This window comes from Nelumbo nucifera, chromosome 5 (assembly GCF_055504915.1).
Source record: "Nelumbo nucifera cultivar China Antique chromosome 5, China Antique-T2T, whole genome shotgun sequence".
Taxonomy (NCBI): Eukaryota; Viridiplantae; Streptophyta; class Magnoliopsida; order Proteales; family Nelumbonaceae; genus Nelumbo; species Nelumbo nucifera.
The window spans coordinates 30,864,954-30,885,664 of NC_142653.1; the positions used below are offsets into that span (position 1 = coordinate 30,864,954).

At 35.9% G+C, this 20,711-nt stretch overlaps 2 protein-coding genes across 2 annotated transcripts; one reads left to right on the plus strand and one right to left on the minus strand.

Annotated features, from left to right (window-relative positions):
- Positions 1-1,615: 1,615 nt before the first annotated feature.
- Positions 1,616-10,855, plus strand: CPR5 (protein). Its single transcript, XM_088888956.1, is given in 5 exon segments — positions 1,616-2,083; positions 5,324-5,358; positions 5,590-5,664; positions 5,789-6,653; positions 6,656-10,855. Coding segments are annotated over 2 exon segments (813 nt in total). The 5' UTR covers positions 1,616-2,083; positions 5,324-5,358; positions 5,590-5,664; positions 5,789-6,008; the 3' UTR covers positions 6,824-10,855.
- Positions 9,410-19,450, minus strand: LOC104600028 (Serine/Threonine-kinase). The gene is given in 16 exon segments (XM_019198206.2): positions 9,410-9,948; positions 11,870-11,998; positions 12,109-12,156; positions 12,238-12,300; positions 12,787-12,825; positions 13,070-13,149; positions 13,869-13,896; positions 13,898-13,928; positions 15,941-16,000; positions 16,113-16,196; positions 16,198-16,235; positions 17,702-17,760; positions 18,090-18,153; positions 18,335-18,388; positions 18,564-18,602; positions 19,075-19,450. Coding segments are annotated over 16 exon segments (1,032 nt in total). The 5' UTR covers positions 19,243-19,450; the 3' UTR covers positions 9,410-9,900.
- Positions 19,451-20,711: the final 1,261 nt, after the last annotated feature.

Genomic DNA, 20,711 nt, shown 5'->3' on the forward strand with positions numbered 1-20,711 from the left:
ATCCTTTGGACGATATTCTTTAAGAGGCCTTACTTTGTTCCAACCTGAATATATAGGATGGAATTTCTCTTTTTCTATATTAATTTCTCTCATTTCATCTAGTGTAAGGTTCTTTATCATTGTCCTTCGGTTTTATTTTGAAAATTTGAAGAACAATAACGGGCAAAATTGATCGCAAAGGATAATTTTGGAATTAAGAAAAATTATATAAATCACATTATATTGGAAGAGCATTGAACAACATGGAATGATTTTATAATTGTCAAAAAACTTAAGAATTCTTTAAATAATTATTGAAACAATAGGGTAATTTATTTTCCATTTTCTAGAAAATAAAGGAAAAATTCCCGATTAGTACCTGCTATTAACTAGTCATTAAGTGGCATTTGAAAAGGACACAAATGCCCTTTGAGTGTCATCTAATTTCCTTTATCAACTATCCAAACCGTTGTTTTGAAAACCGGAGCAGACTAGGCGGTTGAACCGTTTAACCCAAGAATGATCATACTTTTGGGTCCAGTTTTCAAGTGGACTGCTTTTTTCTAAACAAACCATTGAATTAGTTAGAAAACCACTAACTTGGGCGATCAAACCGTTAAACTGTTCGACCCAAATATCAGCTCATGGTCTTATAAAATATTTGTTATTTAATTTTTTAAGGGAGCATGTACTGAGAGGGGATCGAGAGATTGGGGAGGGATTGAAATTAGATCTCAGATATGAGATTTCAGATCTGATATCACTACTGAGAGAGAGAGAGAGAGAGAGAGAGAGATTTGCACCGCTATTGGTCTGTTAACGTCATTGCCACCGCCGTCGCCGCTATTTGGTACCATCATCGCCATTACCGCTACTTTGTTACCATTGCCGGTGAACAACCACCAACTCCTCTTCATCCTTCCTTCCTCATTTTCTTTCTTCCCTTTTCCTTCTTTCTTTTCTTTCCTTTCCCGACCAACAACAACTTCTCTCTTTTCTCATAAAATGAGTAATGAAATATATGCATCATCCTCTTACCCTAATAGGTCAAATAAATCAACTTGCCCAAATCGTTAAACCCGTTAACCTAGAAATTGGTGGTCAAAGTTGTTTTTTTTTTTTTTTTTCGGATCGGTTTTTAAAACCTTGATCCAAACATTGATAAAAAAATGAATTGTCCCAAATCATTGCCTCTTCTATTCAAGAAAGTTGGGATCACCAGAATAACCACTAATGCATGAGTCGTGATCCCAACTTTTTTGAATAGAAGAGAAAAGGATTTGGAACTGTTTATTTTTTATCAATATTTTGGATGGTTGATAAAGAGAATTAGATGACACTCAAAGGGCATTTTTATCTTTTTAAATGCTATTTAATGACTGATTAACGGGCTGATTGATGAAAAATACTAAATTAACACGTTTTGAAAGTTCAAATATTGAATCGACGAATTTTAGGCTATATTTGGTTTGAAGGAAAAGGTAAAGAAAAAAAAGGAAAGGTAGGAAAACCCATACAAGATTTGTAAAGATTTCCTACATTTTCTTTCCTTTCCCTACTTTTCCTTCAAACCATACACAGCCAAGTTGAGACACCAAAGTGGCAGTAGGCCCAACCCCAATTACAGGGTACTAATCGGACAATTTTCCTATAGCGGTAGTTTAAGTAACAAATTTCAAAAAGTCAACTCTTCGTTTCCTGTAGAGGTAGGCTTGGTTCCAATCGTCTTCGTCTTCGTCTCCTTCGCAAGCGCTTGGTTCCAATCGTGCTGGTTTCACTGCTTACCGTCGAGTCGACTGCTTGTCACTCGAATCGGACAGTTGATTTATCCCCAGCCAATGCAAACCCGGAACTCCCCTCGCCTCCTCGTCGGAACTCGAGCATCGATAATGGCGGACAAATTGTCAGGAAGAAGAAGGAATCGAGACATTTCTCTAGTTCTTCTTTTTCTCTATCTTCTTTTTCATCCCAACAGAAAGGCTTGCGCATCACAATTAAAAGCTGAACTCCTCAAGCATTTATTCGATGTAGTCGGCGCGATGAGAACTATTTCGATGCACTGGCGCTTCCTCTGGGGATGTCGATTGCCTCCGTTGTTTTGTAGGTTCGAATATTCTAGGTCTCATTTTTGTTTTAGAACATTTATAAGGTTGTAATCTTGATCAGTGCACTTTTTTTTAATGTTGTCTGCAACTCTGCATATACTCTTGAAGACGCCTTTCTCTTTTTCGCTCCTTGAGACTATACTTATCGTTGGAGATTGGTATAGGGATGAATTTAGAATAAAAAAAAGAGCTTTCAACGCGAAAACTTTTATGGTCATACAAACATAGGGAGCATTTTGGTTGGGCAGAGTTGAAGAAAACAGAGTTCGTCCGGGCTTTGCTTTGTTATACTTTATTTTAAATTGGAATCACATTAAAGGACGTATAAAGACTTAAAGAGTTGAAGACAGAACTGTCAAATCCTTAGATCGGCGCAAATATGTTCCAGGTCTAGCCGTCTAGGTTCTTATTCAATTTGCGTTATGTACATATCCCTTTAACAGTATGGTCCTTGAACTGAATATGTTAACTTTGAGAGTGTCAGTTTAGCATATGATTGGAAACTCCTGGAGTCCCTACAGACAGTAAAAAACTATGGAAAACTACATAGTCCAATTTATCAAGAAAGCTGTTGGTTTTAACTTTGAGAGTGTCAGTTTAGCATATGATTGGAAACTCCTGGAGTCCCTACAGACAGTAAAAAACTATGGAAAACTACATAGTCCAATTTATCAAGAAAGCTGTTGGTTTTAACTCTTTAATTATCTAGTTCCCTCTCAATGTTGCAGCTCGAGTACCACTAGATTATCTCCACCACCTTTGTTGTTTCATCTACAAGCATGTGTAACCTGATTATCAAATTCCTGAATCCGATAAACCACATCCAGCCACAACCATTCCGAGGAGGACTGGAGTTCTGAAAACTTATTCTAGATTTTGAGAAGAAAAATTTAATATTTCATTAAGCATAAAAGAGTGGTTTTGAGAAGAAAATGCTTTATTTATACATAAGTGATTGACTTTTACTGCAGTAACAGGAATATCACTATAATAAAAATAGTTTCATCATTATTTTCCCCTATGCTTTTTACAGCTCATGTCTAAGTAAACCTCTTTGTATGTGCCGAAGTATCTTTTGTTTAGTTTGTTCCATGCTTCATGATATTAGTATCCTCCTACTTACAATCTATTCTTATTTACAGTTAAGCAAATGGCAAAAAATAGAAGTGTTGCTCCTTTTTAATGTCTCTAGATCCTTCATCTCCTTATTCAAATTAGGTGGCCAAGGTTAACCAACTATGGAGGAACTGTGTTTGTTAAAGAATAAAGCATGATGTATTAAGCACAGAGGAAAAAGGGAAAAAAGGAACAAAAAAGTGAAAATAAGTTTTCATAAACCTAATGTACAGGGGTTCTTTGTTGGCTTTTTGATTTAATGAAATACTTTATATTACAATTCAAAAAAATGTATAGGATATGTTAATTGAATACAATGTTCTTCACTTTTTGTGTGCATGTTTTGTTGAGGGGTGAGGGTGAGGTGGGTTTGAAGCCAAGCAAAAGTGTATTTGTTTGTGTAAGAGGATCAACTCTGAAGAGGTGGTGGTCAAGCCTCCGAAAGTTCAAGGCAATGGTGGTTGTAGAGACTAGAGAGAAGAGAATTTGGGTTTCCTTAGGTTTTGGGTCCCCATTTGAGCGTGTATCCCTATTTTTATATTTGTTGGGCCGAATGGGTTGGATTGGTCTGGATCAGTTTGGGTTTATGTTATTTTATATGTCCATTTTCTTACACTTTGTAACCTACTAAATGTGTGCTACCTATGCTAGAAAGTGATCAGGTTTAGTAGTTTGTGTTGTTTTGGTATTACGAATGGTTCCCTTCTTAGCCATTTGGGGGCTATGTAGGTTATTGAAGGAAGGCAGGGAATGTTTTTGTGAAAGGAAAGGGAGGGATATACCCTCCTATGAGGTGTGGTGAACTGCACTGACCTGAGCAGGTCATAGTTAGAGATTCCACTTCTTTCATGCACCTCAAGTGATAACTTCAGACATAGCTATAAAAATCTAAAGAATGAAAAATATAGTGATCATTCTATTTCCAAGTTATCATGCTTTTGTTTGTACTGTAGATTTCATCTTCTATGAGCTTCAAGTTACTCTATATTTTCCTTTAGAAAAAGGATATTGCCCATAGAATTACAGTAATAGATCAAGTATAGGGGTGTAACTTGGTATGTAAGATGACATTCTTATCAAATTGAAAGGTTTATTTCAGGAAAAATTTTGTGGAGAAGAGTATTGGTGACTTTTCTATAGATAAATATGTTTTCACAATGAATGTACAGCTTTTTAAACACACACACACACACTATATATATATATGTCCAATTAACACAATCCCGTATTATCAATTAAGAAAAAATTTTAAGGGCATGCATGAAGAAATTGAGATTAAAAACTATCATACATGTCATATCTTTTGGACATGCCCCCTAACACTTTGATTTGTTTTCTATTGTTCTGATGACTTACTTTCTTATTTGTACAAACATCATATTTTGGTCTACATGGAGAGAAACATTGTCTAAACAATTATATTCAAGAGTCAAGCTTGCAAGACTCCCTCTTTATTGTTGTTGTTGTTTAAAGCTATAAGTTTAAAACGTTATTCCTTTTTTTCTGAAATATTCTTGTAATATGTGCATAATTTAATTAGTTGTGGCATCATCTTCCCATTATCTCAGACATTCCTATAAAAGAATAAATAAATATGTCATGATAAAATCATTTTAATATCTACGACTTTCCTTTGATATAAAAAATGAAAGTATTTGCCACATTGGTTATAAATAACAAGTATTTTTGTCTATTTGACAACTGTTTTTAGCTTTATTAGGCACTTTTAGAGTGATATAGTAATTTCAAAGTGCATCTCTATGTTTCTTTCCTCATTTATTAAATCATTATGACATTATTGAATATTTTTATAGGTTTGGCAGTGTTTACAAAACCCACAATTTTTACAATATACTGACATTAAATTTCCAACAATACCTGTTTTTTTTTTTTTTTTTCCTTTGTAAATGGCTAATGTTTCCCCTGAGATTGGCCTTTTAAAGATTAAACCTTCCTTGTGATTTAGATTTGATTTATTCATCAAAAAAAGAAAAACGATTTCTCTCTCTCTCTCTCTCTCTCTCTCTCTCACTCACACACACACACACACAATAAATGTCATTTTTGTTGATTCTGAGGACATTACTAATGTTGGTTTTAGGTGTTGGATACTAATGATGCAGCAGGGGATAGGATTTCTGTAGATCACCTTTCAAAGGTACTCTTTTTGATCCCTATTTCAATACCTGTATTTATTGCTTTTGGTTCCTACAAGTTCATCTTTGGCCAACAATTAAGGGCATTTTGTGTACTATGATCTGCTGGATTGCTCTGCATATATCACATTGATTTGATTAGTGCAATTTCTAGTGGATGTCATGTACATTTTTGTTGACCAAGGGTCAACCAGATTGGATGGTTTGTATCACCTAGCTGCTGTTCTTTTCAGCTGCCTATCCAGGAGGTTCTCTATCCAGATTGTTGAAATAATTGGTGCTTTGAAAGATGAAGCCTGCAAGTCACGGTTGCTTCCCACTCCCACCTTATGTTTCTCTGTACTTCTTTTTCCATGACTGTGCACTCGTTAATTTTATTGATCTGACAAGTACGGCATATCAACTGACTTGAATATATTAATATGCTTGCAGATTTTCACCCTGGCATTGAAGGAATCCTTAGCCAACGTAAGGCAAAACCAGAACCTAAACTGCTAACTCATCCATCTACTTTTTCTGGTAGACATTTCTTTTTGGTGGGGTGGGGTGGGGTGGAAGGGAATTTAACTGCTGGATAATCCACATGTTCTTAGGTTTTTAGTTAAATTTTACATTTTTAGTGTCAAACACTTGATGTGTCATAGCATTTTAGATGCTGAAGCTATACCATATGGCTTTTATTGTATGGACCATCTTTGGGCAGATTTTTGAGAAACAGTTTGACAGTTTTGCTAGGAACTTTGACAGATAATTTCGGAGCACCCTGTGGACCCTACAGTAGCTCAGTGAAGCATCTCTCAACAAAGAAAGAGATGACTTAACTGGTTCAAGTATGCAAAATTGTAGTCCTGAAATGGTACACCCTGCTTCTTTTAACAAGCAACAAGATCCTTTAAGCAATTGTTACAGTGACATGAAAAATTGTCATTCTGAAGCCATCCTTCCGTACAAACTATTTTCTGATGTTGAGGAAATACAAGAGACTGTGATGTCAGATTCTATGAAGCAGGAGCTTGCTCTCAATGGACAAATAAACTACCAGCTAGCTTGTGCTGCTTCAAGCACAATGGGTTCTCAATTTAATCAGTCTATGCTTAGCACCTTTGAAAAATCTGTCATGGAGCAAGCCCATTTCAATGACCTGAAGACATTAGAGATAGGTCTGATTATGAAAGGTTTAAATAAATCACAACTGGCTCTCAACTCTGAGTCAAATCATTTAGAGAGGTTTAAATTATCTATGGGTATTTCAAAAGCATCCTTCAATGCCAAGAAATTTAAGAATCAGTTGGAAGACATAAGATGTGCAGAGCTGCTGAGCTGCTCAAGAAGTGTGTGGATTGTCTCATAGCTGGTCTGATTATCATGTTGGCTTCTCTTGTATATGGTGCTTATGTTTATTCCTATGAACAGATCATGGAGGCCACTGAATCCTGTACTTCCTCTCCCAAGGTTAGTGCAGTTTGAACTGCTTAAAAACATTATATAATAGCATTGTATAACACCCTGCATGCTGTGACCTTGTTCGTCTAAGAATGAACTTTATATGTGCTGAGTAAGCCATTTTATCCCAACCAGTAAACTGTAGCTGCCATCATGTCAACTGGACGATACTGAACATTTGATTAATTACCAATGCATGTCAAGGAGAAGCTTCCCCAATTGGACCATTATGTGTATATGCAACTTTTGGATTGTGGCTTGCCTAGAGTTGTTTCACTTGTCCATGAATGTGAGCTAACCAAATCAATGAAAACATGCTGCATTAAAAGGATGAGAGACTAGGTCATATCATCCGTGGTAGGCAGTTCCTCAGATTAAGCCTCCCAACATTTCCTTTGAGGTTTGAAAATGATATCATGATTTTATTTCTGGCTTAGTTTGGAAGGAGTACAAATACAAATATGTAGAGTGCAAAACCTTGTATTTTGTATTATTTTTTATGTATTTGCACTGTACATATTTGTATTTGTACTTCTTCCAAACTGAGCCTCTGTTTTTAGGAATCTAAATCTTGGTGGATCCCAAAGACTGTCATCTTTCTACTCTGGATTAGAGATGCTATGATGCCAGGTTATTGTTGTGAGCTGGATGCTGTTTGGTGTATTCATGATTATTACAATTGCACATTTGTTTATGCAACGTTCTTCAGCTTCAAACCAGACTATGCCGGTGACTTCTTGCTATTAGGAGTCCCAATGACTGGAAAGATCACTTCTCACAACTGGTTAGATACTGTTGTAGGTTATGTGAATATATGCAGTCACTGTTTATATGCATTAATGGAGTGGGTTTGTAAATGGTTTGCTTCTATATTTATAGATTTAGCGTTTCTGGATCATGTCAATAACTAGAAAGAACAAAGGGTAGTTGGCATCGTGTAGTCTGCCATCATTTGTTGCAAACAGAAACACATGGTTATAACTTATATAAGGCATGGCCCCTCTTTGCATTTTGACTTGAGAACTACTTATCCAAAAAAAGAAAAAAAAAATCAAGGGTCCATTTTATTCGCAGTCAGAATTAAAATTGAAATCCTATGGAATCAGAATCAGAATGATCCATTCCCATAGTCTGTTTGGTTCAGGCAGGAATGGGAATTAGAATTGAAATAAGCAGGAATGGGATTTCATTCCCAAGGGAGGGGCAGGGAATGGCCATTCCCTCAGATTGGGGATGTCATTCCAGCAGGAATGGGAATTGGATTCTGATTTCATCTAACCAAACACTTGGAATTGGAATAGTCCATTCCGATTCTAATTCCTGACCCTTGTTCCCACAAATCAAACGGGGCCCAATCCAAAACCTAAGCCCGAAACAGTGTAAACTGCTAACTCGGGCCAATCTGACTTGCACCCCTATTTGAATGCCATTATCCTTTAAAGTTATTGTTACTGTTTGCTGTTCAGGGATAAATGACTTCGGAGATGCGAGAATGTTTTTTCTGAATATTTTTTCAACCATTGGCAATTTGGCATTAGGAAAAAGGGTGAAGAGAGGAGTTGTTTAACAAGTTTTATGCAAGATTCCTCCGTTGTTTAGATTGATGCAATCTTGCAAAAAGAAATCAGTTAGATAAACTTGTGGGGACAATTCAGATGCGTTCTGTGGGGCCACTATCCCAAGCATCCTCTAAGTTATACTACCTAATTTTTCTGGGAGGTGGATAGTTGGGGGTTCTAGTGTACTACTGGCTTTGTGAAGGTCCGGTTTGAAAATGAATTGATTTCCATTTTTCACGTCTCTCAGTGGTGAGTATGGGAAACGCAAGGTCATTCAGTACACCTAGCTTTTCAGTCTTACAAGAATTTTGAGGTGTCCAGCACCAAAAACTTAACTGATTCTTTGTACAACCTTCATCTTCATATTATAGGTGTATAACGGATCATGCCGCTTCGGGCCAGCATGGCCCGGTTCTATTTGGGCTAGGTGTTTGAGGCCCATGGGCCATGTTAGTATGGCCTGCTACAATGCGGGATAAAACCATGCTGTGCCAGTTGGATTCGAGCCGAGCTGAGCCGAGCCAGATATCTTGTCATTCGAGCTTGATTCGCCAAAACATTATGAGGCTCGAGTTCAAGCTCGATTCGAGCTAAAGACTTGAATTCAAATTCAGCTCGAGTCAAAAGCTCATAAGTTCATACATATTTAAAAGCTTGATCAACCTCATGAACCTCACAAGACAAGATCGAATAACTCATGAAAAGCTTGGCTCATATGCCATAGCCACCCCAATGTGCCAATTTAATAGCTAGTTTTTGGTTCCAATGGTCCAACCGTCCACTCCAGCCCAACCATGCCAACATAAATACAGTTCAATCAAAGCTCCAATCAAACATAGGATTGGCATAACCCGAAACTCTTCGTTCTCCTCCTAAATTTAAGAAATACTAGATCCATAATACCCAGTCTCCATCCAAAATGACAAACTTGACAACCACCAAAGCGAATACTATACAAGTACATACTCGTGACATCTCAGTCCTCAGATTCGGTTATGAAATATATGAAATCAAGTAGAAAATATAAACTGTATACTGGTAGATTCCCAAATTTGAGGTTGGAAGTAAAAATATCTGTAGACCATTATTATTTATCGTAACAGCCACATCCCACATGTTACACAAGAAATATCATAGACAAGTGTATGTAATCTTTTTGGTAAACCTAGAGATCTTTGTATTTTTTATCTCTTTTTACAGTAAAAAAAAAAAGTGTTGAAAGAAAGGTTGACAAACAACACTTGAAGGGGGAATTTTGGAATAGAAGCTCTGGAACACTCAATCTCAATGGCCTCGAGAATTATAAGCCTTTCAGAATTTCCTACAAAATTATCTAATGAATTACAGGGTACAGCTTTCGTCCTGCAATGCCCAGCTTGATCACGGGATCAGGTCATCAACGACATGAAGATCACAACCTAATCTTTCTCAAACATCAAAATTTTTCAGCTTCTGCTCAATTTTTTTGACAGCTGAAAAGCAAGACAATCTCTTGGAAGAGAATTTCTGAAGTTGATATCTACTACTACTTGAAGAGGTCCATCAAAGAATTACATGGACCTTCCCATAGTACCTATTTATGAAGGGAGACTGCACCATGAAACCACCAAGCAAATGCTCAAAGATTAGCATACCATACAATACAAAACTGCAATCAAGAATGTTAGTAGAATGGATTAGAAAGTCCTCTCCCTGAATCAACAATAACCTCAATCTTAGGTTTCCTAACGCATGTATCTCCATTTCTATTGCACTAAAAGGTTGAAGGGTAACTGGCAAAGGACAGGGCTGCAATGGTATCCATCTGTCAGAATTTGAATACAAATTCAATCCATTTATGATTTGATAAACCACAATCTGACCCAAGCATCCCAATACTTGCCTTGGCTTACATCAAAACAAGCATCCCAAAAGCTAAAACCCTTTTTTTCCTCTTCCCCCACTCAACTATACTCGATCTGAATCTGACAGATAAGATTTGATTTAAATCTAAATATTAATAAATCAAATATGGAGATAAGCATATCCAGTTCCTTGTTTTTTTTTTTTTTTTTTTTTTTTGGGGGGGGGGGGGGGGGGGGGGGGGGGGGGGGGGGGGGGGAGTTATACATAGGCAAATCCAATTTGATCCCATCTGCTTGCAGCCCCAGAAAAAGGATATAGGGAGAGGGGAAGCACCTTCAACCCCAAGAAATTAGCAGTTCCAGCAAGATATAAATTAGCCGTTTCAGCTCTTCTTTTTGAGCTTATTGACCAGGGTTAGGAAGACTTGGAGGGACAGCTCACATGGCTAGATTGCATCTACAGAAAGATGGAAAGAATTGAGTTTACTTAAGATAATTATAATTTTCATTAAGGGCATATAGTTAACTAGTCTGGACAAACAGTACTTAGAGACCTTGTCAAGGAGTTTTTTTTTTCCTATTTTGATAAGTAACACTAAGATTTCATTGGAACAAATCACCTAATTGCCTACCAAAGTGGGCAGCAGGCTAAATGACTAAAATGCCAGCTCCTATAAATGGAGAGCCCGAAACAAACAACTATTAAGCTGTTACAAGTTGCTGCCTGGCCCTGGACACCCCCACTCAGGCCACTCCAGCTGCTCCCTTACAACTCCTGTCCTTGCTAATGAATCCGCCCCAGCATTCAAACTTCTTTTTTTTTGTGATTAGTAGCATTTGAACTTCTAGGCACCCATTTGAATAAGCATATTCAAGCTGCTAATGAATTCATCAAGGAGCATGTTTGATCCTATACACTTTTTATTCAACACCTGTTAAGGGATTAGAGTTTTAGGAACCATAGAAGCTAAACTTTCATTATAGGATGGAAGAAATATGTAGCAGCATACAAGAAGAGCTACAGAAACCAAAGACCAAAACGAATAACAGATTTGTGGTTTTCAGTGATAACAATGACTCTTCGGGGGGGGGATGACATTTTGCTAATTCTTCCATGATACTTACACCCATCAAATACCTCATAACTTCTCTGGAAATATGACCACAGAGGAGAAAAATGACTACATTATACAAACGCTGATGAAAATGCATACAACTTAATAATATAAGGGGGTGTTCGACAACATGGTTGGTTTTGTTTTTGAAAACAAAAACAACAGCCACATCAGCAAAATTATATTGTTTTTTTTCTGGTTTGGCAGTTGTTTTTGTTTTTAAAAACAAAACGACCATATTCTCAAACACCCCCTAAATGCACTGAATTGTTTATTACAACAAATATAAAACCAAATAAAATTGAAAAATACACACCTAGTTTTAATCCCAGACCAGTGGGAAGTGGGGACAAAACAGGACCAAAAGGAACAGCATAGTACACAACAGTGTCCATAAAAATCAGTTCAGGATTGGTTTGTACTCAAAAAACAAACTGAAAAAGGTAATTTAATAAAACACAATTATAGTTCAAAAAAATTAAAGTATTTGGGTTTCAAAATTTATCAATTGCTTATAAGAAACATGTAGGGCAGTAGTAATCAGAACTTTACCTTCACTTGGGATATGTCTGGTATATCTGGAGTTTGCACAGGATAGAACTTGTAAAACCGCATGTTCTCAAATGCAGCTTTAGTCTCCTCACTCATTTCTTCTAGGGCTTTCCTCTGAGTTTCCCTTGCCTAAACGAAAAAAAAATTTGAAAAATAATGCTCAGTTCAAATATACACAGCATTTAAACCTTCAATCAGAAAAGAAAAATGAGATTGAGCTACATATATTTAATAAATACCTCTCTGTTAGTTTTCTTTGCTTCTCTGACCTTCTCCTTAACAAATTCCTGAGAAGACGAAAAGATGTATCAAGTTGGTCATAGAAGAGAATGTGCTAAGTATTCACGTTCATCATTCACTAAATATACCTTGAAGGCATCCTTCTGATCTTCAGATAATTCCTCCTCCTTAATTAGGTTGTCAGTATACTCCTGCAGATTGCATAAACAACAATTAAGAGAAGGATTAGGTAAACATGATATGATAATGGTTGCTACATAACCATTATTATTTATTACACCTTGCACCTTACTAAGTAATCAATCAGAAAACATCTCGGTTCTTGAAAACCCCTAATGATTTCATTTTTATTATTTTTTTGATTGGTATTGAGACATTAAGGCATATTAGCCCCTTAAGATTTCATCAAAAGAAACAATATATAAATGGCAATGATCTGAGAGAGATGAAGGGTAAACCCACAATCCAGAGACCCATGAAATCTCCAAATCATTTAGCTATACCCATATTATGAAAATCAATTCTTTTGGATGCTGAGAAATTTATGAAGATTGCTTGGAATTAATTCTAACAATCTAGATGATTTGTAAGAACTTGTCTATAACCTTTTGTTTTTAACCAAGTTTAACTGTGTTATACTAGAAGGCAGGCAAACAGAAAAGAGACCCAATCTGTACCTCAAGCTCATCAAGCTCCCAATCGAACTGGCATACAACCTGCAGGTGAAAATGAGCAGAACCAGCCATCAGTTACTTGTTTTATACAAAGCTTCTGGAAGACACCTTACTCAAGTCCTTTGGATGGAATTCACAGATGGTTAAAAAACACAGTAAAGGATTGCCAAAAAAAGAACATATGTAAAAGGACATGGGGAAGTCAAAAAAAAAAGAAAAAGAAAAAGTGGAAGGAAAAGTGCAGAAGCTCAGAAAATAACATATCATGCAGACAGTGTATGCTTACTGGTTTTGGTTCCACTGGGAAAATAATATTAACTTCAGTGCTTTGCTCAAATTCATCTTCCTTCAGGGGGTGGTAGAAATCTGCAAAAGAGCAGAACATTACATATAAGGATTCAGGAATTTATTGAAATAATCAGTACCAGATTCAGGAATTGGTATGTGTACTTTTTGTAATTTTCAATTTCAGATGCAGCAGAAGTAGGACAAATTTATGGAAGAATAAATTACATCAGGACTCAGGAATTGATATTTCTACAATACCCACACAATTACTTTTCATTATTGGAAAATGCCAAATATCTCAAAGAAAAATCGCTGCCCAAGCAAGGCAACATAAGAAAAAAATTGCATCAATAAAATAATTACTTAATTAAAAGCTGTTTAAAGTTAATTCCAAAGTAAGATATAATTTGATAAAGATAATAAGATGCCAAGGAAGTGGTTCACATCTTGATGTTTTGAAGGAAATTCAATTGCATAAGACACAAACAAGAGAAAAAAAGGGGGAAAAAAGATAAAAGTAATGGGGTGCAAATTGTTTTACCCACTCAGAATATATCATATAAAGAAACCATCAACATCATAAAAAAGTCAGACACTATGAATGAAGAACACCAGACAAAGTATAACTGTATTTATTCGTTTATCTACTTTTTTCAGGAAGGAGTGTCAAAAGAATTTCACACAAATAAATTTCAAAGCACAGAAGATTATTACTAACAATAGACTACCATTAGGTGAAGGTTAGGGTAAAGTCAATATGCCAAGACATATCAGGTAGAAGAATTAGAATAACTCACAAGGAAGACAATATTCAAATTTCTTGACAATATTCAAATTTCAGGTGACTTAAAGCAGCCCTGCAGAAAACAGAACAAATAAATACAAAATTCCCACAAAATAAATATGGCAACAAAAGAAAGTTAGAAGACCCATCAGCACCCAAATAACCCTCAAAAGAATGCAGCCAAGCATGTAAAATATTTATGGATGGTTCACTATGTACTAAAAAGTTATCATTCTAAAGAAGCACCGCTCTTGATATGGCAGAATGGTGGAACTTGTTTCATATGGTTGACCCCAAATAGTTAGGTTTAAGGATGAGTTGGATTGAGTTGAGATAATCAATAATAGTTGTTCACTTCTAATACATACATCTTAATCTGACATTTATCCAACACAGACACCTCATCCATTTGGGAGGCTCCATGCAACAACTTAACACTTTATGTACAAACGTATATACACATAAATGCATATAAAAACACTATTTGATTCAGACCTTAATTGGAGCGGATTGGGATGGATCCATATTTAGAATTTCAGAACCACCCTCAGAGGCTCAGACAATTAGCTGTTGTTGAATGCTGAGAGCTTTGATTATTACAGTGTAATCAAGGCATCTAGGTGAGACCTAGGCATTTTGGGTCGTCAAGGTAAGTTGTTGCCCAAGATTATGACTAAGAGTTCCCTATTCAACTCCAACCAAAATTAGAATATCTATATGTTTCTATTTTTAGATTAAAAATAGACCTCTAGAAGGAACATTTAATCAAGTGTCTTGCCTTCATATTCTGCCAAATGATTAATACTCAATAATGAAGTTCTTTAATAGATTCTAACATACAATCCTTTCATACTGAGCATCCAAAAGTCGTGGGAGGCATCTAGATTATTTAATAAAGCTCTTACTTGGGAGCTATTGTTTACAGTTAAGTATACAATGTAATCATATGGCTATAACCAGTCTGCCCACCATCTTCGCAAAGTTTAATGGAACTATTTGGAGAGTTACCAGAACAAACTCCACAACCATGTTTAAACTGCTTTATTTATAATTTGTAATGCAGTAATGCAGTAATGCTAACAGAAGACAAAAAAAGAGGTCTGATTTGGTTGCTTTAACAAAACTTTGGCTGATGAATGAAGTCTCAAATTAATGTAGTTCCTAGTCAACATGGTTGTCCATGAACTCAGATAATTGTACACCATATAAGTTAAGAAGACTAAAAAGTTACAAAAAAGAGGATCTTAGCAAATAATTCACTATCAAGAAAATTCTTTTTAAGGAATGAAACCATTTTAGCTCATTTTTTATATACTATCATATTAGCAGCATTCTAGTGCAAATCACTAAACATAGTCCATCCTTTTCCTTTTCTAGACATCTCACAAAGAAACCTATAAGTTTCCACATGGAACTATTGGAAGGAAAATGGCAAAAGATTTCATGAGCAGAGTTTCGTGTTCTATCAGAAGATGATATCCATGTAGTAGGGAAGAAAAGAGATATTGATGGAATTATTGGTCACTAGCATCAACAAATAAAACGGTGGGTTCAGAATTATTCTGTACAAGCAGATAAAGTGCAGACAAAACTTCAAAGAAATTCAATATCCATAACCATGTAAGAATATCACTGCACTGAATGTAGTTAGCCAACTGTTAGCAAATTAACACAAGTATCAAGCTTAAACAGCAAATTCCAGGGCATATTAACATCATGAAATATGTCATAAAGCTACAGGACATCAAATTCAAGTTTAGCTAGATGATATGCTGATATTTGACACTGGCTTGGATATGCCACAGTGAACTTCACAAGTTAGAGATTTTGTTGAAAAGACTACAAGTACATACAGAAACAAAATTAGGGGAAAAAAGTAACCATATTTAGTGGCAAAATAAGATAGCATGCCAACAAGTATAGATTAAATTAATCCTAGTGGATTATTCACAACCATATTGTTTCGTTTTGTTGAAATTTTCAACCATCATGATCTACAGTATAGCAGCTTAGCAAGTGACATAAAATACATTACTTAGCAAATATAGCATGAGAAAATTTAAACAACAAAAAAAGCATCAGCACCTTCTCTGGGTGCAGCTTAAAATAAAAATCTGAGAATTCAATCTGTCTACTTGACTATCCCTGCAAAATAGCACAAGAGAAACTACATAATGACATTATCATTCAAAAAGGTAAAACCCCCTCCATAAGAAACAATAATCTAGGAAGGCACCAACTAATGAAGAGAACAAACCTATTCTCTAAAGGGATATATGGAACCCAATCCATTTTCATTTTCTTCATTGGCACTATTTCCTCAGCTTCTCTTTGGACTGAATATGCCAATCTTATCAGAAGGTGGGAATGGAGATACAACCTGTTTAACAATGGGGGAGGGATAAAACAAGAAGAGAATTACCTATAAATTACTAATGCAACAAATTATACCATATCATAATATACTAAAGAAGAACCAATCCAGGCAATCAAGGATAAGCAAGCATGCAGATAAGTGTCCAGGTCACAAGATGGTAGAGAATATGAACCTATTCAAGGACCTCACCTAACAGCTTAAACTTTTAGATTGAATGGTTCTTCAAGATGGTATCAGAGCCACTTTGACCAAGTGGTCTAGTGTTCAATCCTTATTACCCCCATTATAATTAATTAAGTTTCAGCATAAAGTATGGGTGGGCCTGTGCTTGTTCACACTTCAAGCCCAATGGGCCCTCATGTGAGAGGGCGTGTTAGAGAATATCAACCTATTCAAGGACCTCACCTAACAGCTTAAGCTTTTAGGTTGAATGGTTCTTTAAGAGTTAACACCTCATATAGTTGGGATAAGGATAGGATGATGATGATAAAATTATGGTTTTAACCACTACTACATTCACAACCGGACATATATGGACATAGATACAAAATGAATAAGCATTGCATAGCATACATTTATACCATAAATATGCACATACTATCATGTGATTTGGGGAGTCGATAATAGCAATTTACATGTTGCCAATGTGAAAAAGTAGTTCAGGAAGGAGAAAGAGAAACTTTCCCTTGAAACAGTAAACTTCTATTGAAAACTTCTCAAAAAACAAAAAAAAGATACAAATCGAATAAACACATAGAACACAAAAATCATTCTTAGAATAAATACAAGTTTTAATTTCTACCATTATGGTGGTAAGTATATTCCTATCTAGTGAACTTGTATAAATGTTCCAATGCTCGGTTTTCAAGTTAAATATTGGTAATAAGCATATAATCCCAAGTAGTAAATTCTAACAATAAAGGAAAAAATAATTAGGTAGTTTCATCCATAAGGTCAACATGCAGCAAACCTTGATTGCCCAAATAAAGAGATATAGATAAAAAAGGCCATTACCCAATGTTGGTCCCAGCTATCTGGGGTCTTGGGAGTGGCGGACTGGATACGGTCCTAACCTTTGGCATTATTTCGCACAAAGTGGCTGCATTCAGACTCTTTGACAGCTCCAAGTTTTACCGTTACACCAAGTAATGGCCCCTAGATAAGGGGATGTAGGTGTAGGTCTAAAATAGGAGCCAAGAGAAAAGCATCCAGTCATGCCATCAAAAGATCTCCATATCCATAATGACTCGGTTCAATTGCATCCAAATGAAGCCAAAGTCATTTTAAAAGTATTGGCTTTTATCATCCGGGGGGGAAGTAATATTGTCAACGAAAAAGCTGGAGATCAGGGCTTCAGTAGAACCTATCATGCAATTCAAGACCATTTAGATTAACTTAAGCCTAAAACAGAGATGAAAAGCTAAAAGTCTTAAACCGATATGAAAACAACAATAGGTAAGTAAACTTACTGCCACAACAACAGGAATACAGATTAACTTTTCTTCACCCTTGAAGAAGACCATTTGAGCTGGGGAAGAAAGAAAATATAAGCAACATAAATTAAGAAAAGAAATATAAAAAGAGCTATACCAATTATTTTAGATTTGAAGTTTTGAAAGTGGATAAAAATGCATCTTTTTCCAAAGAAATTAACTTGAAGCAAACATGAGAAAAAAAATGAAAGAAAAAAAAATGGCCAATGAAGTTAAAGAGCTGCACGTCAAGTGCCAAAAACTGGAGGCAAAGCATAAATCAAATGCAACATTATAGATGCCACCCAATGTTAGTTATCTTTGATGAAGTAAACACAAACTCTAAGAAGAATAACTAAAGGACTAAGTTCTCTAAACTACTTACGTTCTGTAGCTCCAAAAAGGTAGACTTTCTTCCCATAAAGTTCCTCACCTTCTTCAAATGCATTCTGATCACAAAACGAGTGATTATTATTAATGTATTCTGTGGTCTTTTCCCCTTTGGGTATGCAAGGAGCATGAGATATATACCATTACTTGCCATCCACACAATTACTCAGGCAACAAAAGGAATACAATGTTGGATTCATATCATCAAAAAATGCTTACAGAGTAGATGGGATAACTCACTTCTAAATTTGAAAACTCCCATTTGTACTGATAAAGCAATTCCAATTGATCCCACTGCAATTAATACATCATTATTTCTTAGAAGCTAGAAAGACACAGGAGAACAGTGTGAATTTCCAAATTTCTGCTTATGTTCTAAAATTTAGTTCAAGCAATTGATGATTACGTATAGACATTATAAAATAATGGAATTGAATAAATAAATAAAATAGGAAATCTCACGTCAAACCTCTGTACCAACTGGGAATGCAGCCTGCCATAAATCTTCCTACAAAAGAGAGGCCGGAAATTGGATCAGAATAACAGAAAATCCATGTCAACGACGGGACCATTTTCCTTTTTTACTGAATTGATTACTTCCATCAATATTACTTGAAAGTCTTACGACTTAATGTGCTATAATTTTGAAGAAGAAAAGTTTCTAGCTCAATAAAAATATATAGAAAACAGAGTTAAATAAAGAAAAAATTGAAAGGAGACTGTATTTGAATCCTTATTTGGACTCCACGGAAAAAGAACCAAACAATCGAAGTCAACAATGAAAAAACTCAACTCAAGCTCCGCGTTCCCCATAAGACTTCAAAACCAATATATTAACATAGAAAAGAGCGTAATCATCCGCAAATTAGAAAAACAAAGCTACAAAACAAATCCCTAACGCACACAAATGAAATCAGACCAAATAAATGAACAATGAAAAACACCGAGAGTCGAAAGGCTCGAGGAGCAAGAAGAGTCACCAGATTACGCTTCTCAGGGAAGAATTCAGGCTCTTCTTTAGGTTTTGGAGCAGCAGGAGCTTTAACTCGCTTTCCTCCGCTCGATGCTTTGGTCGATCCTTTTGGAAACTCCTCAGGTGAATTGCTTTCTTCCTTCTTGCTGGCCTTTCTCTTCAAACCTTTCCTCATCGTATAGATTGAGATAGAGACAGGTGAGACAGCAACAGAGAGATGGAAAGAGATAGAACAGACACGGACAGAGAGAGAGAAGAGAAAACGGATTTGCGGCGTGAAGAGAACGTGGTCGGTCCGGAATTGAAGGAAATAGAAGGTAGAGGTTACTGGAAGAGAGCGAGAGAAAGAGAGAGCGGTGAGTGTTGTTATTTATGGTGTCGAGACAAGCTCTGAAATATTTCAAATTGAGCGAGGCGAGGATTCGAAAAAAACAACGTAAGGACTTTGGTTCGGGTCAAGGATTAATCAGGTCCAACCCTAAAAAGTGTAATCTCGGGCTCGGGCCTGGCCCAATACGAGGTCCAAATTTATCAATCCAATCCCAATCCATGCTTAACCAGGCTCAGTCAGGCTTGAGCGGTTTGGTGGTTTGGTTGAGTTTGAAACAAATTATGAATATATTTTTTCGTATTGGTTATGTTTATTGGGCTTTATGGCTCAATTTAGAAATTCATTTACAAGTGAATGACCAATCAAAGCCGCCTGTAAATTTTGATAACTGATTAATTGGTTACAATTTTTTTTTTTTTTGGATATGATGTCTTTTCCAGTATCAGCCGAACCCATATAATATAAATTTATAAAGTGAAAATTTGTATTGGGTTCCATAGGTAGTAATTAAATCCAAATACCTTTTTTAATCCCCTTAAACTTTGCTCCCAGTGGAAGGGGGCCACCATTAAATTTTATTAATGAATGAAAAAAAAAAGGAAACCTAAGAGAGAAAATAAATACAAAATAGATATCAGCTCATACATAGATGTTTAATATCTAGTAAATTAATTAAGGGTCCATTTGTTTTATAGTGGGAATTGGAATTGGAATCACAATTAGAAATTGGAATCAGAATATTCTATTCTTATAATCTGTTTGGTTCAGACGGGAATAGAAATGAGAATGGAAATTAGAATCAACAGCAATGAGAATTTATTCCCAAGGGAGGGGCAGGGAATGACCCTTTTCACTCAAATGGGGGATAGGAGTTTCAATTCTGCCCAACCAAATAATTGGAATTGGAATAGTCCATTTCGATATTTTTGAGAACCAAATGGGACCTAACAAATCTCTATATATATATTAAAGGAAGGCTTTCGGGCCAAAGCCCCCTACAGTCATACACGTAGCCCCCTTATATTCAGACAACTGTCCTTCCAATAAAAGAGACCGCTAAGTTGCAAACTTAGATCCACCACCATGCAACATGATAAGTGGGAAGTTCCCACTCTCAATCCCTTCCTAAAAAAATGGAAATTTGTGATATTGCAATTCATTCCACCAAAATAGAAATTTTTTTCACAAAGAACTGCAACTTTTAAAATCTGCAAGTCACACAACTTTGCAACTCAGAGAACTTTGAGAACTCTTCATTTAGTTCCTGATCTCCCAAGAATGTATGTTTCTTCTTATGTAAGTGTCATAAAACT